The 16,371-nt window shown below is 33.0% G+C and overlaps 3 protein-coding genes across 6 annotated transcripts in view; 2 read left to right on the top strand and 1 right to left on the bottom strand.

The window, feature by feature from the left end:
- The window catches only part of LOC128986109 (phosphopentomutase-like), a 60,169-nt gene extending 55,104 nt beyond the window's left edge, over positions 1 to 5,065 (top strand). For all 4 annotated transcript variants that reach the window (XM_054406244.1, XM_054406246.1, XM_054406247.1 and 1 more), the window contains exon 11: positions 1,375 to 5,065. In XM_054406244.1, the coding sequence (XP_054262219.1) occupies positions 1,375 to 1,477 (103 nt within the window). In that variant the 3' untranslated portion in view covers positions 1,478 to 5,065. The remainder of the gene's footprint in view (positions 1 to 1,374) is intronic.
- Positions 5,055 to 12,981, bottom strand: LOC128986108 (coiled-coil domain-containing protein 191-like). The gene is made up of 5 exons (XM_054406242.1): positions 12,822 to 12,981; positions 10,776 to 10,837; positions 7,640 to 9,557; positions 5,943 to 6,097; positions 5,055 to 5,332 (listed from the first exon to the last, which is right to left on the bottom strand). Exons 1-5 carry the CDS (start codon positions 12,939 to 12,941, stop codon positions 5,188 to 5,190), a joined length of 2,400 nt encoding a protein of 799 aa, XP_054262217.1. The 5' UTR covers positions 12,942 to 12,981; the 3' UTR covers positions 5,055 to 5,187.
- A 2,579-nt stretch (positions 12,982 to 15,560) lies between these two features.
- Positions 15,561 to 16,371, top strand: part of LOC128985483 (protein kinase shaggy-like) — a 211,949-nt gene continuing 211,138 nt past the window's right edge. Inside the window, exon 1 of the mRNA XM_054405013.1 lies at positions 15,561 to 15,598. Within this exon, the coding sequence (XP_054260988.1) occupies positions 15,576 to 15,598 (23 nt within the window). The 5' untranslated portion in view covers positions 15,561 to 15,575. The remainder of the gene's footprint in view (positions 15,599 to 16,371) is intronic.

The following is a 16,371-nucleotide window of genomic DNA, read 5'->3' as shown; positions in this document are numbered from 1 at the left end:
AGATTTCACTAGTATAGTCATCAAAATTTGACTGCACTGCTAACAATCTTTTGTAAAATTATTAAATTTGGAATAGTCATGATATTAAATTTTCTAAAAACAGTTTGCATGAAGATTTCCATGGTAAAAAATTGTTATAATTTTCTTTTGAATTTTAAAAGTTCTTTCAATTTCAGAGGAAAATCCCCAAAATTCAATTCCATTTTTTGCTATTGAATAAAAGTATGCATAATATAGCATGATAGAAGTTTTTAAATCTATGGAATTTCTTAAGCACAATATTTGAAAACAAGCTGGATTTAATTTTCCAATTACTGACTGAATGCACTTACTCCAGGTCAAATGTTTATCAATATACAGCCCTAAAACTTTTACATTATCATGAGTTGGTTGGAATTGATCAATGATTGCAACTGATTGAGTTGTACAAAATCTTACAAATTTGGTTTTCTCTTCATTCATTTTCAAACCATTGATCTCAAACCACTTCCCCAATTCGGTTAGGCTTTCTTCAATTTTATGTTTTAATTCATCATTGTTTTTTGTTTCAACTACTGTAGTAGTATCATCTGCATAGAGAATTAGATTATTTGAAACATTGTTTGGAAGATCATTAATACATATAAGAAATAGAAGTGGCCTCAAAATCAAACCTTGAGGCACACCCTTTTTAATTTTTTGCCATTTTGATTTTAAATTATTCTTACAAATGACTGTTCTCTGATGGCGATTATTATGTAAGATTTTAACTATGATACTAAATTTACAGAAAAGGGATATAATTCTAGTTTTTTAAATGAGTATATCATGATTGACACAGTCAAACGCCTTGGATAAGTCACAAAACACACCCATTGTGCTATGTGACCCATCCAAGGCCCGTGACACCTCCTCAACCAAGTCTGAGAGTGTTCTCATGGTGCCGAGACCCTTTCTAAACCCAAACTGCTTGTTAGAAAAAATATTGTGGGTTTCCAGAAATGAAAATATTTGATAAGAAGCACATTTTTCAAAAACTTTTGAGAACAATGGTAAAAGAAAACTGGACGATAATTGTCTGGATTTTGTCTATGTCCATTTTTGAAAAGAAGTTTTAGTTCAGCATATTTTAAGTGTTCAGGAAAAATATTATTGAGGAATGATTGGTACTTGTACTTGGTTGAATAACTTGTACTCTTCTAGGTCACCTTCCGACGAGTCTAAAATGCCATTACTTGTAGTGATATTGATAGTGTAAAATGACTCATTTAGAGCAGTGTCCGACCACCTGAGTCCGTTCGGCTATTGAGTGTGAACTGTAAAAATAGGCATGGTTAAATTTAAAATCCCTTTCTAAGGGTTAGTAATTTTGTACAACTATTCTGTGTTTTTCAGAGATATAGATGAAGTAAAGGCAGTTCTGAAGGAGATGGTAAATGCCATCATTGAAGAGTGGTTCCAGCCAAAACTAAACAACCTGATTGCTAAGTCTGGCTGAACAAAATTGCCATAGCGACGCTTACCCTGTCCTAAGTTATTTGTTGATGTAGCTCCTAAGCTGTACTAACTGTACTTTGTACATTTAAGGGTTCCCACACCCATAAGAAGTCTGCTGGATTGACCCACTTTAAATAACTAGAAAGTAAAATTACAGTTTAGGAGAGCTTAACTTAAATTTATTTTAACCTGCAAAGAAAGGTTTAAATACTCTGACTGCTTTTTGACAGGACCTTTGAAATAGTTTACTACATTTTTTAACATACTACAACAAGTTTTAGGGAATATTTATTTGACAATATGCATACAGAAGAACCTTCTTGCCTTAGGTTGAAAAAGACTTTATATTAGTCACTAGTGTTTCCATATTTTAAATTTAGTGTTTGTTGGATTAATTTATCTTTGAGGGGTAAAATTTTGGTTTTTCTAAATTTAATTTTTCCTCCTCTCATTGTTTTTTTTGGGTCAGAAAGTTGAGTGTCTGCACCCATCTGGCATATCTTGAAAACTCCTAACTTATAACTGATTTTAAGAGTTAGCAGTTTTAAAGATTGGACAAGAAAAGTAAATAAAACATTTTTAAGATATTTAACCCCATTCATAAAACTTAATTATGTGGGGACCCTTAAAAAAATGTGTTCCTTTTTGTTTTAAATTTGTCTTTGTGTTAACTGCAAAAGTATTACCTTATACTTTTCTATTTTATTGTTGTTGCTCATCAGGATAAGTGAATAGCTACGTTCTGACAAACTATTAATTTGAATTCTAACATTTAGCTTTCATCACAAAACAAATTTACCTGACAATAAAGTTGCCTTTTCAGGTGATACTCCATTAGCCATTTCACTATTTAAACATATCTATGTTTATATTTGCTCACTATGTTGGTCTAGGTGCATATAATTCATTTCTAAGAAGTTGTGCAAATGCCAAGACACACCACACAGACGCCAGTCATTGAATTTAAATTAACAGGTAATAACAAGACTATCAGTTAAGTATTATAACCAAGATTTTGCTGAATTTGGCATGTACCCAAACTCAACACAAATGCCGCGAGTTATGTATTTATGTATGTATTTTCCAGTCGGGTTCTGGAATTTGATATATAAACCATAGTATATTCAGGATTTTTTTTTTAATGGCGATTGACCCTATTTAACACATCAGAAAAAAGTTTCTCAAAAACACCTCTTACAAAGTCAGATTAAATTTGTTGGTTTAGTTTTACTCAAAATATTTACTGTGAACTTAACTAATCACAACTGTGTAAGAACGTTCGTCCAGAAGTTATTGCTTTTTTTAAATATAGTAAACCAACCTAATGAAAAATTGAGGTTAATAATTTAAAATGAGCATAAGGACCTGTGATGGTAAAATACTTGTTATTAGCAGGCATAGCTGAATGAGAAAGAGTTCCTAATTGCATAATAAACACAAACACTCAAGACTCACACAAATTAAACAGTCACTGACTGCAATTTCAAACGAAAAACAGGCTTCCTTCCAATTAATAATATATTAATAAGTTATTAATATAGCTAAGAATTATATCAACATCATTATTTTGACAAATTGAAATTTTCATTAGTTTTTTTGTGAGTGTTTAAAAACTGTTCTTTTACGTTTGCAGAAGAATTGTATGATCTATAATTAAAAGCTTTAGATTTATGCCTGAGGAGAAGAAAGTATGGTCAGTTTCTGAAACTGTTTATTTTTCACTTGATTTTTTTCTTTACACAAAAAATACAAAACCAATAAAATTAATAATTAGAAACACAATTCTGTAGTTTACACCTTTTTTTGTGTTTTAGACACAGTTTTTGTAGTTTCTATTTCCAGTAGCAGTCCCAGGTAGGGATTGGGTGATTCGCCCCCCCCCCCCCCCACTAAATGTCAGGGTGGACCCTTTTTTGGCCTGAACGTTTTTAGGCTTTACATTACCAGGTAGAAGAGGGGCATCCCTCCCCTGAAATTGAATCCTGAGGCTACCATAGAGACCAACTATTTGTTTAACACTTGCACTGTTGCAAGCAGCTTTTCTAGTAATGTTTAGAACATTGCGTAGAAATTTATTATCAGTTTATTTGTTTGGAGTTTATTTTTTTATTATAAAATTGAGTTACTGTCAAATTTTAACTGCTACCCAACTAATTATACTTCATATTTTTATATAGCCTAATTAGATTTTTCTTTTTATGAAACATAAATTGACAATCATATTTTTATACAAAGCCCTAGGTACAATGCATTTATTGCATTACTATCAAGGACTTTACTTTATTTTATGTTATGCTATTAACCTTTAGAAATATATTATTTCTCTTGTACAACTTCTGGTTGATAGGCTCACCTCCCTAGTGGAATACAAGCTACTCATGGGTGAGGGGTGCAAACATTACCTAATATTAATACTGTTGACTGTGAAAGGGGGGGGGGGGTAAGGATAGGATTGTTCCCTTATCAGAAGGAAGAGTTCATTTCTATAGTTTTTAGTTTTTAACTTTAATAATATAATGTGTATGGATCAAAATTACTAACTTTGCAGCCTAAAATGAATTTCATACCATTATTTTTAACCATTATTTGATTTTACTATAATATTTTCATGGATTAGAAAACAATGCTATTTTAATTTATGATGCTTGTCGTGTTTGTTTAAATTCTGTCATAATTGTTATAGTTATTATAAATTATGTCAATGTGTATAGTGTATAGTATTTATTTATATTTATATATATATTTGTCATCCATTGTGTAATAGTATTAAAATTAATGAGCAAAGATAATTGAGTTCAAATGCTATTAGTGCTTTTAATATCATTTAAAATTTTTTTTTAAATAAATTTGTTCACGGTAGGCTACGGTACCTACTACTCGTATTATTGATTAAATATAACATGTTAAAGTAAATATGCGCCAAGGGACTAATGGAAAGTTTTGCAGGCTCAAGACGGTGTTTTTTTAACTTCATCTAGTCAATCTGAAAAGGTCTAGAGCTTTGGTTGAAACTTGTGGACTATAGTTTATTAGTTTACATTGTTTTATCCAAATATAGTAGTAGCAAGTCAGTGATTCACAAGACTTAGGATTTCTGGCAACCACTTGTTGAGTGCTTTTTTCAAATCATTATTGTAATAACAACAATAGCAGTGTGGTAGAAAATTTTTAGAAAAGTTATTTATTACTTTAAAATTGTACCGATAATACAAAGTTTTTTTTCTTTATTAGGTACATTTACTTTTTCTAGTATCCAATAGTCAATGCTACTATGAACTCTTGACAGTATCTAAAAGTGAACAGATACTTGCATTAGTCCATACAAAATTGATTGATTAATTATTTTAAAAAATTAATTTAATTATTTAAAATTATTTAATTTGCAGTTTAATTTTTAGACAAGCACATTACAAGGAACGTAGAGTTTGGATCGGACTCACGGTTTTGAACTCATCCTCGTAATTATACCATGTTACATATCTGAAATGAATTAATCTATTTTATTACTTATGTTCTCTACATTCCTCATTGATGTTGGCATTTAGAAGAGATAAGCTGTTTTAGGATGTTAATAAATTGTTGTTGAAAACTGTAAGTTTTTTTTCAACCCTAAAGTATTTCCAATTTGTTAAACATGTTACATTCAATCAAATCAACGATTCATATAACCACCTTAGCCCCTTGTTTGTTCTGAGGTTTTAACCTGTTAGCTTAATCTACATAGGCAGGAGTAAAGTCAGGAATCAGCTGTTGAACAGTCTCACGCCAACGACGACGGCGTTGTTCTTTCTCTCTCTCTTTGAACATGAGTCTAGGAAGTTCTCTCCAGTAGCGAAAATAGTGTCTCAGCAAATGTCTAGAAACAGAATGATTGCATTGAGACAAAAACCATGTCACCTAGTTCTTCTGAGAAATATTCCAAGGGTTTATTTATCTTTATTAATATCGAGTCCTAGTAGGCTATAGGATATTTTTAAGATGTAAATTTATGAGAAATGTCTGCTTTTCTCAGCTTTTTTTCCACTTCAAACATTTTGTACCATACCAAGCTACTCTCTGAAGAAGTTCTATAATTAGACATAACATCAGTTTCATTTAACCTTTTTGCTTATATACATGAGCCTTTGGAGTCTGGATTTCTCAAATTAAGCTAGCTGAACTATAGAACACCTTTTCTGAAACAACTCATTAGTAGTGTTTAGTGAATCAATCAATCAATCAGAAATACTAGTATAACAGTAAAACTCCAATAAGTAATACTCACCGCTGCAGAGAATATCTCATATTCACATTTCACGACAATTATTGTAAAACTAGTGGCCTGTAGGGGCCAAAGCCCCTAATTTAGACTACAGTAAAAATATTATATATTACCTTTGATAATCCACACAACCAAATATGCTTAACTCAATATTTCTTGAATCGTTATTATTCATCTGTTATTTTTGTTTCCAAGGTACACTTACCGCTGGTGTAGTCGCTCAGCAAGTTCAATTTTACAACAAGCCTGTAAAAATTGTTGAGCTGCAAATGTTTGCCATCTGTGGAACATTCGTTCTTGAAGTTTCAAGTTATACAAATCCTCGCTGACTTGTAGTCTACGCTTGTAGTCCAAATGAAGCTGAAAAGTGCAAATTAGGCTTAAATAATATCAATCCGTAATTCCACATATAAATAAGAAGATGAGCTCAATCGACACAAATAAAGTGTACAATCACATACTCAATTGATTACCTATCGCTATTATCTATACATGATTTTCTCAACTGCCAAGTAGTGAAAGAAGTTTTAAAACAACTAAATCTGATCAATGGAAAAATGTTTGTATAAAAACTTGTATGAAAAAAATGTATTTGTAAGATATAGTAATTTTGTTGGTAACAGTGGCGGCGATAAGAGCCCGTGCCCCCCCCCCCCAAAGTTTGTTTGCCGGGCCCCCCTCTCCCAATAATTGTTAAACACATTATCACACCCACGTATTACTGCCTAAACTTACACTTTAGCTTGGCACGGCATCTCCTGAGGCGTCATCATCGTCTTCCATGATCACAGAAAAATCGTGAATACTTCTTGTAGCCATGGAAGAAACATTATAATAGTCTACCGTGATTGCAACCAAACGTATGGCATCATCAGATAACAAGATTATCGTCTCCCGCGTTTACGGCCCAATCCTTAATATCTACCGCGACCCGTGGTGATGGGGAAATCATTTTTCCGCAATCGCAGTGAAATCCTAGATATATCTCTCAAGGGAAAAGAAACGTCATTATCGTCTTCCCCAATTGCGGCCAAATATTGAACACCTCCTGTGGCCGCGGAGACATCGTCATTGTCACCAATGTCACCCGCAGGGAAATGTTCTCGTCGACATCCGCGATTGCGGAAAAAAGCGTAGGCCTAATCTTTCAATTTCGTGAGTATGATCCTTGCGGACGTAAAAGCTTTTACTTTTAATTGGGCATTACTGTATTGAGTACTAAGAAAATTGACTCGAGCTTGATTTACTAACTTTGTGCTTGATCTCACAAGCTTGTAGGCCAGGCTCTGCTCGGCATGAAATCGGCTGTCGCCGCCACTGTTGGTAAGTGGTGTTAAAATTATATCCTGTCTGTAACCAAAATCTATAATAATGATTTCTAACTATCTCGGACCTGTTCTTGGGATTTTCTCGTAATATGATCACTAAACACTGTGTCTTATTAGCCAGAAATATGTTTGTTTTTTTATTTTTTAAATATGGCCTAATCCTGGTTACTATATTCACCAATATACTGTTAGGAAGTATCCCTAATTAATAGCCCAATGGTAGCTATAAGTAAAGCCGGGTTTTCCTAGGTGTGGAAGAGGAGCGCGAAAAGCGGAAAAGAGATTAACATGGTGTTGCGCTCCGCTTCAGGAAAACAGAAACATTTAATTGCCTAAGACAAGTGGAGTCCGCGTTACGTGTTCCGTGCTCCACTTCCGCGCCTAGGAAAATCCGGCTTCAATTTCTTATCTTAAAGAAAACTTGGATTTGAAGGCGAGCATTACAAGTACAACACAACCAAGTGTATCTTAGTTTTTTTAAAAGAAGTATCCTATTTTTGAGATCCACACTTATACATACAGCATGTGTATAAACATTCAAGTGTTATTCGTAGTAATTAAAAGGTTATATTACCTTTCTAAGTACGTTCCAAGCCAACTTCAGTATTTTATCATTGTAGTAATGCTCTGCAAACTCATTCTTCCTCTGAATACTATGTTTAGTTTTGTCTTTCCAAATATGGAACATTTTCTGTACTACTTTATGTTTATAAAACCTGTCACTGTATTCATATTTTGCCAAAAGTTCTAAATGTTTTGATTTCATTATGATAAAAGTGTTGTGCTTCAGTTTATAGGTATAATGATTAAGAGCTTTGTCCAAAAGTTCCTCTTCCTTTTTCTTAAGAGCAACAGCATTTCTTTCTTTCTCTCTGGCTATTTCCTGTTCCAATTTTTTTTGCATGATTCTATTCTTTCGTTCCTCTTCCTTATCTTTGTTTTGCTTCTCTTCTAGCTCTAATTTTAATCTCTCCTTTTCTTCTTCTATTCGCTTTTTTCTTTGTTTTGTTTGTTCAGCCAACTGAGAACAATAGGCTTGTCTTTCTAGCATATTTTTTACAATTTTATCACTTTTATTCTGTGTTTTGCTATTGGTGTTCAGCATCTCTTCAACCTTGGATTTTGAATATTTGCTGTCAGAGTTACATTCTTGTTTTCGGTCAGTTATAGCCAAATGCTTAGAAACTATTTTGTTGCAATTTTCAGCCTCTGCTAGTTGTCTCTCTGCTAAGGTCCAATTCAGTTTGGATTCGATTTCTAAGCACTTTGCTTGCAAATCAAAAATAATCCGGTTCTGTTTCTCTATCACTTCCCTTTGTTGTTTGATTATTTTTTCTTGAGCCTCAAACCTGTGTATTATTGGCTCCCCCATACTTCTGAAAGTAAGATTTTTGGTCTCATGGTCTCGATTTGTTGATGGTTTTTTACAACCTTGACTTACACTATTAGTTTGCTGTGCCAATCCAACATCTTGAGGTGTAAAGGTTTTCACATGAATCTCGATTTTATCTGATGAATTTTCTAGTCGGTTTGATTTACTTGCTTGATTTCTTTCTTTAGAGGAGATAACCACTTTTTTGGAAACAGTTTCATTTTTTTTTGCCTTGATAACAGGTTTGGTTTTTACTTCATTGATCTTGATTTGCTCTTGGTGCACCTCAGATTCAGTTTTGTACAAATTACCAAACCTTTTTTGATTAAAACAACATTTAGTAGGTACAATCTCTAGGGTATCAGAGGTTGTAGTCAAACATGTTTCCTTTCTATGCTTGGATTGTTTAGTGTAAAATATCCACAGAGAAACATATTTCTTAAGCAAATTGATTTTTATTTTTGATGCTTTTAAATTATACCACTTTTGTATTTTGATCTTCTTGACATACAACTTCCATGTCCTTACAGCCTTTTGAATAGTTTCTCTTTGTTTTGAAGATAGCTTGTTATCATCGAGAGTAATACTGACATTAAAAGTTGGGGAACTGTTTAGTATATAATTGCTGTGTGGGCCTATAGTTAGTTTTTCTGATGAATAATCTGTTTGTAACTCATACATTTGTAAATCCTTTTGTACTTCCTCTGTATCATCAAGTAAACCTTGAATGACATCATATTCGCTGAATGTTGTGACATTTACCACTGGCGATTTCACTTCAACAGGTATCCAGGCTTCCACACTATCTACTGGATGGCTCTTCTGAATGGCATCTTCAAGGCAATCAAGATGTAAATTGAAAAATTTCACATTTTCCTCTCTATTCAGTTTTTCTACGACAGAAGAATAATAGTGTTCTTTTTTGTCTGAACATTCATCAAAACCATTATTTTTTTCTTCCTTTTCTAAGTCTAGAATTGAATGTTGTAAATCTTCATTTTTCTGTTCAAGTTTCTTTTTGAAATCTTCTAAGCACTTTCTGGTATTAGAAATTTCCTTGTCGATAGTCTTTAAATCTTTCACTTTTATACTAGGATCTTGATGAATGTTCACTTTCTTCCTGAAAATTTAAAACAATTGTCTTTACAAACAAATTTAAGTTCTTAATACTCCAGGGTAAAACTCCACATCCCCTAAAAGATAATAAAGTTTAGAATTAAGTAATATAACCAAATAACACTTATTTTAAGACTTTAATTTATTGATTAAAATGCTAGTCTGATAAATTTAAATGTATTCTGATTAATTTAAGTATAAACTATTTAATTTACTTATAGTGGCTAGGAGATAGTTTGAGTAATATAGAAATTTAATTTGTTACAAATTAAATTAAAACCTAAATTATCAATTGGGATACAGGTAACAGTCTTGGATATTTACATCAAAAAGTCCTATTAATCTTGTTCTTACTACTTAAGACCTTGTTATGGCATTTATTTTTAAAAAGAAAATGTTTAGTACAGTAAGACGGTATGAGCTATCTAAGAAAAGGTCTAGGTGGTTTTGTAGGGCCTAATCTCTAAATTTACAAATTTAGAAATTCCAAAATCAACTTATCTTTTTAAGTTTGCATCCATAATGAAAACAAATACAAAATATCTAGGCCTACCTTTTTTTGCAGGCTAAGATATCAGGGTCGGAAGTAAAATGTTTATAAATTGAGAATCCATTGAAACTGTTGTATAATCAAATTGGATCCAAAAAATACTTTTAGCGAATTTCCTTATAGGGATGAAGTACCTATTACCGTAGGTGGCACGGTAAGACCTAGGCCCGGGACCGATTTACTTCTTCGTTTTGATGTGTCTAGAGGCCAAAAACACCATTCGTTCAAATTTATATATAGGCCTATATATATATATATACGTCCGTAAACGCGATAACTTGGGTAATTTTTGTCCGATTTTGATGAAATTTGGTTTAAAGGTAGGCCTCTAAGGCGGGATAAACTTGAATGCGTAATTGGAGCATGATCGGACCATGGGAACCGGGTTTTACGGGGAATTTTATGGGGTAAAAAATGGTTTTTCTCATTTTCGACCCTCAAAACACGAAATTTCCCAATTTCTCCCTAGACCTTTTTAAAGAGAGAGACCAGTGTAATTTATAAAGAATACTGCCGAATATCGTCTTGTCAAGGGCCCTGTCTTGACCAGCACAAGTCTACAACTGTAACTTAGGCCTAGATGCTAAAATGACACCAAAAGAAAATGTCCAACAGCAGTTTTTATAATACTAAAAATGTATAACTATAAGAAACAGTAGGATGCTTACTCACACTTTAGTTTCATCTTGAATACTCTTCTCGTTACTAATATCAACCAGAGATTCTTTCTTCACCTGAAACACAATTTTTCTTAAGTTCATAGAAAATGAACAAGTTTGTAATTTGATCAACAGTTATAAAATGTTCATGTCAAGCTGGCCTGGGTGGTGCAGGGCCAAGTGCAAAGTTCAGAGAGGGGCCATAACTATCAAAAAAGTATAAAATCTCAAAAGAATATTTACTAATTCTACAGAAAAAGACCGTAAGAAAAATCCTGAGGTTGGACCCGTATGAACATTGCAAACCACACACTTCATCTGCCTTAACATCACATCACTTTAAATCCTAGAAACCGACCCCATCATTTAGGCCTACTCCATAAACTTAACAGCAGTCCGCAGACAAAAACTATTTACACACAATAAGACACAAAGCAAACTTAGATCTACCCCAACACAGACTCTCTAAATTCAGCAATAGGCCTACACCACAATATACTGGATCAAAATTTTACAATTTTCCACCACAACGAATTCTACACAACAACAAAACATTTGTCCGACAACTGAAAAAATACCTCACCAATAGACCATACAATATCAATGAGTAGGCTACATAGAAGAAAATTCTTACACTCACACGTCAGCTCACTTCGTGAAAACCCGTCCAGTGTCCAGACAGAAAGAACCATGACGATTCCCCGATCTACGGACTGTGGTGAAGACATCAAAGATAAAAGGTAAAAAAGGTAAAACATGGTCCCCCATTTTCTTTTTTATAATTGACATAAAATTCATGGACTTTTTAAACATGATAAGTTAGCCTCTTATCATAGGCTGTCAATGTTGAGGTAATTAAGAAGCCAGGAGTCCAATCCATATATATAAATCCCAAAGTACCCATTAACTATTGAGAAAACTAAAAGTCACACTCCCATTAAACATATACTTACAAGTGTTCGTCATGACGAGAAACCTTGCGCAAATCTATCCAAACTCCAAACGATTATTTCATAAATTGCCCTTTAAGGTCGTAATTCCTTTCCAAAGGGAAACCTAACTTTAAAATACCTAGGGTAATGTTAAAAATACCTCAGCTGATGTACTTATTTGTTTATTATTCTTAAAATTTATTAGGCTACCTTATTAAAATCAGGTGTGATTATTTATTTTGTTTGTATTACTGTATTCTGTTTTGTTTATTTCAGCTTAACTTAACCAATCAATAGTTTTGTTAATACTTATGAAGTCAAAGGGGTAAAGCCCGTGGGTAACAGCTATAGTTAACTTAACTTATAAATATAAAATATGTGTATTTTTGTGGTACTGTATTAACAAATGTTTTTCTTGCTAGCCTATTGTTAGACTTTAATTTAACCTGTTTCATGCTACAGATTTTTTGTCGAATCCTTTTATTTATATTACCTACATAAAATCTGAATAAACAACATAATTTGGTACTCCTAGTTTTTTTACTGTCCTAGTTTTTGCATGTATCCTCAATATTGCTTGTTACTAAGTATATTCATTCACTATGAGTACCGTAACATTTTGTAATTCAATATATATTGTAAATTGGTGAAATCCGTTTGCAATAAATAAATAAAATAAACATGGGAATTTTAAATTTAGGCCGACAGTTTTTGTGGAATTTTCTCTGTATCCTTTAATTTATTGTAACTTATAACAATGCTTCAGTATACAGTTAAGTAAGTTATTTTTACTTGAGTTAGGTAGCCTAGGCCTAACTCAATTTTAATTAATTTTAAGTTAGCTTATAACTTAGGCCTAGGCTATATAAGTTCGAGACCACTTTGCTTTCATTTGTTTTTTAAAAAAGTTGCTTCACACACCCCAAGAATAAGTTAACTTATACTTATTCTCTAGCATTTCTTTCAAGATCACTAAGTATAAAAGAAATGTTAAAAATATTTATTTGCCATTATAAATAACAGAACGTTACATAACTTAATAGGCATCACTTTACCAATCACAAAGTTAAAATAATCATTTCCAACTCAACCTACCAATATTATTGTAAACTTAACTCTAAACGTACCTCTTTATGTCTTACTTCCATTAAAATGTTTGGATCAACATGAGTGGGTTTATCATAACATTTTAACTTTTTAATTTGATCTTGACTAATGATGTCAATCTCAAACAATTCTTCAATCATGTCATCAATAAGATCTGGGTGTAAAGATAAATTATAATCCATGTTTTGTTTCTTTGGTGTTTCCAAACAGCTCTTATTTGAAACCATTCATTTATGCAAGTTACTTTTGTAAATAAAGTTATATTCATTCCACATTTGCATTAACATAATAAATTCATTTGATTGCATTCATTGTAATTGATTTCAGCTTCAATCTATGATTTCTCTTGATGTTTGAGATTGCTCTAAAACAGAAACAATAACAAAAGAAAGTTGTTAAATTCCGTTTGATGTTATTTATTTGTTTATTTAAACAGGAAACGAGCGGCCTTGGAAAGAAGAAGAAGTCCTTTAATTTATAAAGTCTCCAGGCTGGCCGTTACCATGCTGCTACCATCGATGGCTGCTACATATCACCGTGTGGTCAGCTCAGGTTTCTATGATCATTGATTATGTAATACTATGGAAACGTTTATGGATATTACCATATTGCAAAGAATCATAGAATAACTAACACAAGTGTACTTCTCATTCCATTGTAAAATCTGAAACTTATTTGTTTATGGGGACTTCATATTTTAGTGACCCTAAGTACTAGTGACGATGACATTTTGTTTATTATAGGGTTAATTTTATAATGTGTACTTCGCGTTAATAAATAAATAAGACGACAATCTATTGTTTATAATTAAATCAGTTAATTTGGTTGAACTAGTATTAATATAATAATGAACAAATTGCTAACAACATCACGACACCAGTGGGACCGGACAAAAATAACATCAACATTGTCTTCAGCTGATCTATAAGGATGATAATTATATACTTAACACTCTGATATGCAATGATAAGTTAACACAAAATTGCACTTAACTAAAGTAATGTAAGTATGTTATAATTAGATGAATTACAATAATAACGACAACGAAACATAGACAGGAGGCGTAATCGTGATAACTACCGCAGGTACAGAACAGTGGCGCGTAATAGGCTTAACCATAGATAAAACATACTCCCGCTAAACTCATCACAGTCAGCACCTGACCCAGGACAATCTCAACTATTAGGTTACAAATGCGCCTTAACACTACCCCAAAACGACTTTTCGTTCTCAATTGGCCCTCTCAATGACCTGTGTTTACAGCGAGGCATTTTGAGAAGGAGAATACCCCTGCCGCAGCAAACCTGCCGACTAAGCGAATTTCCATTTGTCTGAATTGATTTTCAATTAAATATATTTTAATAACATTAGGTTTAACGATTACCTAGGTTCGCTGCTACAAGGAAACTAATTAAGTGTGTTTTTTTAGTAAAATATTGATAGCTTAGTACAAAATAATTAAATTTGCCAAGTTTGATCAAAATATATCCATAAACAAGCAAACTACAACATTTATTTGACAATACTCTCCATAAGAATAGGCCTAACATGGGAATTTTAAATTTACAATTTTTTTAATTTTCTCCGTTATTAATACCGAACAAAAAATACTTTTATATACTAAATTATTTGTTTTTTTAAGCTCTTTAAAAAGGTCTAAAGAGAAATTGGGAAATTTTGTGTTTTGAGGGTCAAAAGTGAGAAACCCCAATTTTTACCCCATAAAACCCCCCGTTCCCATGGTCCGATCATGCTGGTTCGCGAACTCATTCAAGTTTATCCCGCTTTATACCTTTAAATCAAATTTAATCAAAATCGGACAAAAATTACTCAAGTTATCGCGTTCACGGACGTATATATATATATAAATCGCTCTCTCTCTCTCTCTCTATATATATATATATATACATTTATACAAATTTGAACGATTGGTGTTTTTGGCCTCTAGGGACATCAAAATGAAAAAGTAAATCGGTCCCGGGTCTAGGCCTTACCATGAGACCTACGGTAATAGCTTATTCCCTAAATGGGAAATTCGCTAAAATGAATCTACCACCATACCGAGAAATCTATTATATCCAGAGCCTACTTATAATGGAGCAAATCATTTGAGCAGAAACTAGAAAGAGAACATCAGATCGTACAACTCTGCGCTCGCAATGGTCAGCACTCGAGCTAATATTGAAGAACATAACGGTGGGGGTGGTGGTGGAGGGCCTTTCATGTGGATAAACATGATGCCACGGTGCATAATGAGTAAAATCGTTGACCTCAATATATGTCTCGTAGTGCCTATTTCAATAATTGTGCTCTAATGTGTACAGTACTATTTATAGATAAAACCTTTGACAATACACAACACCCTGTTAAAGTAAGATACATTTCTTATAGTAATGGGCTATTCAGATTATCACTACTTTCCAGTTGTCCGTGCTACATCCACCCCTACTGGATCAGTCTATTAACTATTTCATTTTAGTATTTACTGCGGTAGTCAAGCTGCGTCTTAATCGTTCGATTTTCTGCTGAGTAATTATCAACGTGTTTAGAAATTATCTAGTTTTGCTAATATTTGTTGTAAAATATATTTCTAAATATATTTTTAGTTTACAATTCGCTAAAGTGAGCTCACTGGTCAGTTTTAAAATATTTTGGCGTGAGGTAATTGCTACTGATTTGAAATATTAACCGCTGGCTGAACAAGAAGTCGCCATTTCTTGAGCTCGGCGCGAAAATGATTGTGCTAGGTCTGTTCGGTCTCAACAATTTCCGCCATGAGTGTAAGAGAGTCTTTAAGGTACTAAATTTTACTTTACTACCACTATTACTAACGGAACTTACGAATATTTTGTACTGTTCAAGACAACTTAAGATCCTGTACGTCGTGGTAAGTACTTAATTTCTTCAGAGATCCCTTACACCTACAGCGTAGTCTTATCTGGAACGGCAATGCGCTTTTCCACCCCAAAACGCAAAATCTTATATTTGCTCCTTTAACGAAGGGATGTACTCACAGTTATTCTGTTCATCGTAGAATGCCTTTTACGACCTTATTTTATTGTGAAATCACTTAATATAGTTACTTTTTACGAAAATTTACCTTAACAACCCTAGAATGCGAGAAGGGTAGGGCTTTCAATGGCTACTTGCAGGAATGGTCAAACCTTTTCTGTGGTTGGCAATCTTTTAATATCCGTTTCAGATTGCTGTGATGATTTAACTAAATATATATATATATTTTTAAAATTGTATCAGGCTAGGGATAACACATTTAGTAGGCCTAGGCTAACTAATTTATTTTATTGTCCTGGCTAGCCATCTTAGCCTAACTAAAGATGCAGAAACACAATAAATAAGTAGGGCCTAATAAGGATACCATAGTACAAGTTTTTGGGCCTAAGTTTAGGCTTAGCACAGATTATGTTTGGGCTTTTATAACTTAGGCTAGTAGGCTACCTAAGTTACCAAGTTAGGGTATTATGAAGTTGTAACTTGGGGTAAGGTGGATAATTTAGGCCTAGGCCTAGCTGCCAGTTAAGCCAAGTAGGCCCTAGGTAAACTTAGGCCTAG

The sequence above is a fragment of the Macrosteles quadrilineatus genome, unplaced genomic scaffold (genome assembly GCF_028750875.1).
Source record: "Macrosteles quadrilineatus isolate MER2022 unplaced genomic scaffold, UCM_ALF_1.0 Scaffold_2__2_contigs__length_208266976, whole genome shotgun sequence".
NCBI lineage: Eukaryota > Metazoa > Arthropoda > Insecta > Hemiptera > Cicadellidae > Macrosteles > Macrosteles quadrilineatus.
The sequence above is the reverse complement of the archived record's forward strand: the minus strand, read 5'-3'. Positions and strand labels throughout refer to the sequence as shown.

What these genes read in the sequence shown, in the direction of transcription:
- LOC128986108 (XM_054406242.1), bottom strand. Translation starts at nt 12,941, where the DNA reads ATGATTGAAGAATTGTTTGAGATTGACATCATTAGTCAAGATCAAATT. An exon ending in ATTCAAGATGAAACTAAAGT is followed by an intron (nt 9,558 to 10,775) that starts GTGAGTAAGCAT and finishes TTAAATTTTCAG; the next exon opens with GAAGAAAGTGAACATTCATC. An exon ending in GCTGAGCGACTACACCAGCG is followed by an intron (nt 5,333 to 5,942) that starts GTAAGTGTACCT and finishes TTCTGTTTCTAG; the next exon opens with ACATTTGCTGAGACACTATT.